This window comes from Ceratina calcarata, unplaced genomic scaffold (genome assembly GCF_001652005.2).
Source record: "Ceratina calcarata isolate Rehan_Ccalc_2016 unplaced genomic scaffold, ASM165200v1 scaffold1962, whole genome shotgun sequence".
NCBI lineage: Eukaryota > Metazoa > Arthropoda > Insecta > Hymenoptera > Apidae > Ceratina > Ceratina calcarata.
In genome coordinates this window covers 923-4,205 of record NW_017141183.1, presented here as the reverse complement: position 1 = coordinate 4,205, position 3,283 = coordinate 923, and the positions used below count along the sequence as shown (strand labels likewise).

Below are 3,283 nucleotides of genomic sequence, written 5' to 3'. Positions count from 1 at the left end.
GGCGGTCCTGGGGTGGCGCACGTTTTGTACGAGCAGAGGCACAAAGCATATGCTGCCCGCTGTCCACTCCATTTACCTCGCAACGTCATCTCTCTCGTTACGGGAAAGATAACTCGTGGTAAGGGGAAACAGGGACACTGGAGATATCAATTGCTACTGCACACGAATAGTTGCTCGAACCGTCCGATACAACCGAGTTAAACGATTGTTTGATCAATCTATTAATTTTCTGATAATCGACGGATGAAATAATTTTATAAATTACATTTATGTACACGGCCTCGTTATCGTTCGATGTTTCTCTTTTTTCACGTATGGGAATTATCAATTGGCAATCAGTGTGGCTAATCGGGTGGCGTGTCATTTCATCACGGAGATCGATCGATTCCCTATCGGAATTATCGCGATCAGCTACCGTACAAAATAATTACATCGACGTTTCGAAGGACGAATTCATAAATTTTGATTATAAATAAAAAAAAACGAAACAATTAATTCTGTGTTTGATATTCGGAAAAAGTTGAACGATTTTCTGTCGATTCCCTGTTGTATCAAATTTCAAGTGGTATTCGTTTGTAATTACGTCGTAAATGGAAAGATGAAAAGTTTTCCCCATCGAAGTTCGGGATGCCCTCAGGAAATCTAAACCGGTAACAAGATGGCTGCTCGGAAACGGAAACCGGAAGCTTGTCACTCAAGCTACGCCGGGTTCCGGCGTGTCCCGAAAAAGGGAAGTCGACGAGAGAAATAAAAAGGAACGGGCGGCGAAACAGGGGAAGTTATCCGTTTTCGAGTGTACATTGTCTCGGTTGTAAATATATTATTCTTAATTCTCGCTATTTTTATTCGTACTTTATAAACGTAATTCATATCGAATTTCAACGCGGAGAAGTATCGATCGGCTGATATTACGTTTCTAAGAAAAAGGTTCTGCTTATTGACTCGATCATCGGTATCTGCGTAATTGAAATAGCAATTAACGTGTTCTTATCTAATTCGATCGTTTATCTCTGGCAACAAAATACGTAATATCGATATTGGGAATGTATATTACATTAGGATAGGCAGGAAGACGTTGGCAAAGAAAACGAGGCTGTCGAGTTGTTTACGAGGGTTCGATTTTATTAAATATCTGTTACACGATCTTATAAGCTAAGATCGTGATCTGTTATATTAGACTAGTATGTATTATACACAATGTACATATATACAATCGACGTAATTAGATGGTATAATCTGGGATCTTTTCTCTATACAGTTTAAGTTTAGATCGTGGATTTTTATGTATAAAAGAATTGAAAATGGGGACGTTACGAAAATGTATAGAAATGAATGCACCTTCCAATGCTTATGTCTATTTTTGGCTGTGATAAATGTTTTGTTTTGCATAAGAGTTTATAGTCTATGTTAGTTTTCTCTGTTTTATAAAACAATCGTCTGCACTGAAACATGGCTGTCTATTTAATAATAAATCATCGAATGATTTATCGATTCTAACGTTTTCGTAAAGATGCCAAGTTCGTTCTTTCGTGCAAAGAATGATACTTGAAGGGAAAAAATTGTTCTCTATCTTACATTATCTCGTTATCGCGATTAGATTGATAGGAAGTGGTGTGTTCGAGTTACATAAGCGATCTCGGTGCGATTTTGCAGTGGATCTTACGTCGAAACGTCCTGCGAGCAACGAGAATCGCGAACGTTCCTTAAGTACGAATTTAAGAGACACACACGTTACAGATACGAGCTTATAGTTTTTTTTTTTTATAACGTGAAAATAAAACGAACAGGCTCGATATCTACGTAACGATTCTTACGTATTTCGTCCACTTATCTAATTTTATTTTACTATCATTTTTTTCTTGCCAAATTCCTAATTTCGTTCGATACGATTCTATGAATCTCGAAAACTGTATAAGCTACATGTACCAATTTCTCTTCGCGTCAACATTTCTACTCACTATTCTTCTATAAATTTCGAATAACGTAGAATTATAGAAAAAATACGTGAGCAGACATTTTGTCGTGAACACAAATCGGGACATTTCCATTTATAATTCTTATTTACACTCCCCGTTCGTCAACTGTAAACTACATATCTTTGGTTTCTCCTCGTCGCAATCGAGGAAACGTAACACTGTCCGATCGATTTCACTCGAGCGACACTTTGCACAAAAGTTCAATTCTCACTTTCAATTATTTATCGACAGTTTCGATTGGCAATACTTGGTTTTAATTCTAATAACAACAAGAAGGATATCTACGTACGATCCTTATTGTAAATAGGAAGAATTTTGCACTTTGGATTTCCAGAGTTGTTCACTGGTAACGAAATAAGTTCCACTTATCATCGTCGCGTTCACAAACGATGAAAACTCCATTCTGTATTTTCCATTGGCTTTCTCAACAAGAACTCTCAAACTCCATTCTGTATTTTCCATTGGCTTTCTCTTCAATTCCCAGTTGCAATGATCGTAGTCTTCTCTCTTCACCTTTAAACGAATCTCTTACTGGCAAGTATTCACGACTTGTATTTATCGTTCACAAAAAGTTTCACAACCCCACTTGGAAATCACTATGACCGATGATTCAATAATTCGTCCCTTACCACCAGTACGGTTTCTGCATGTACGGCGGCATGGGCACTTGACTAGTGGCCGGATACGCGGCTGGTTCCATCAATTTCGATTGGCACGGTTTTCCGTCTTTGATTAATAACGGTACCGCGACTCTTCTTGGCGAACATCCACTTCCGCTAGCTTCCACCCGCTCTGACGCCGCCCTTTTCGTTTTGTACCTGTGGTTTTGGAACCAAATTTTTACTTGGGTCGGCGTCAGGCGTATAATGGAAGCTAGGTGTTCTCTCTCAGGTGCGCTAAGGTATCTCTGTTGACGAAACCGTCTCTCGAGTTCGAACGTCTGTGCCTTTGAGAAGAGTACGCGTCTTTTACGTTTCTTGTGCTCCGTCTCGTGAGGCTGCGTCTCATTTGGTTGCTGTTCGTCCTCGAAATCCTGCGATTCCTCTTCTTTGCATTCTTGGTTCGTCTCCTGTTTCGCAGGGAACGATAGGTCCGAGATCGTCGGGCTCGTCGAGTCGGGTTGCTGCAGGACTGCAATGCAAACGATTCGATTTTACACTCTCCATAAAAATATAATAAATTTTATCGATATTTATTATATTTTGGTTATTGATAAAATGGAGGAAAGTATATAAAAATCGACAAGTGTTAGAGAACTGATTATCTAAGTCCCTTAAGATAAAAAATAACGAATGAAAGTTCATATT

At 38.9% G+C, this 3,283-nt stretch overlaps 1 protein-coding gene across 1 annotated transcript in view; it reads right to left on the bottom strand.

The window, feature by feature from the left end:
- Positions 1-1,181: 1,181 nt before the first annotated feature.
- LOC108622011 (homeobox protein XENK-2-like) overlaps positions 1,182-3,283 on the bottom strand; it is a gene marked incomplete at its 5' end in the record, with an annotated part of 2,882 nt that continues 780 nt past the window's right edge. The window contains one exon of the mRNA XM_018019641.2: positions 1,182-3,107. Coding sequence (XP_017875130.1) covers positions 2,602-3,107 — 506 coding nt within the window. The remainder of the gene's footprint in view (positions 3,108-3,283) is intronic.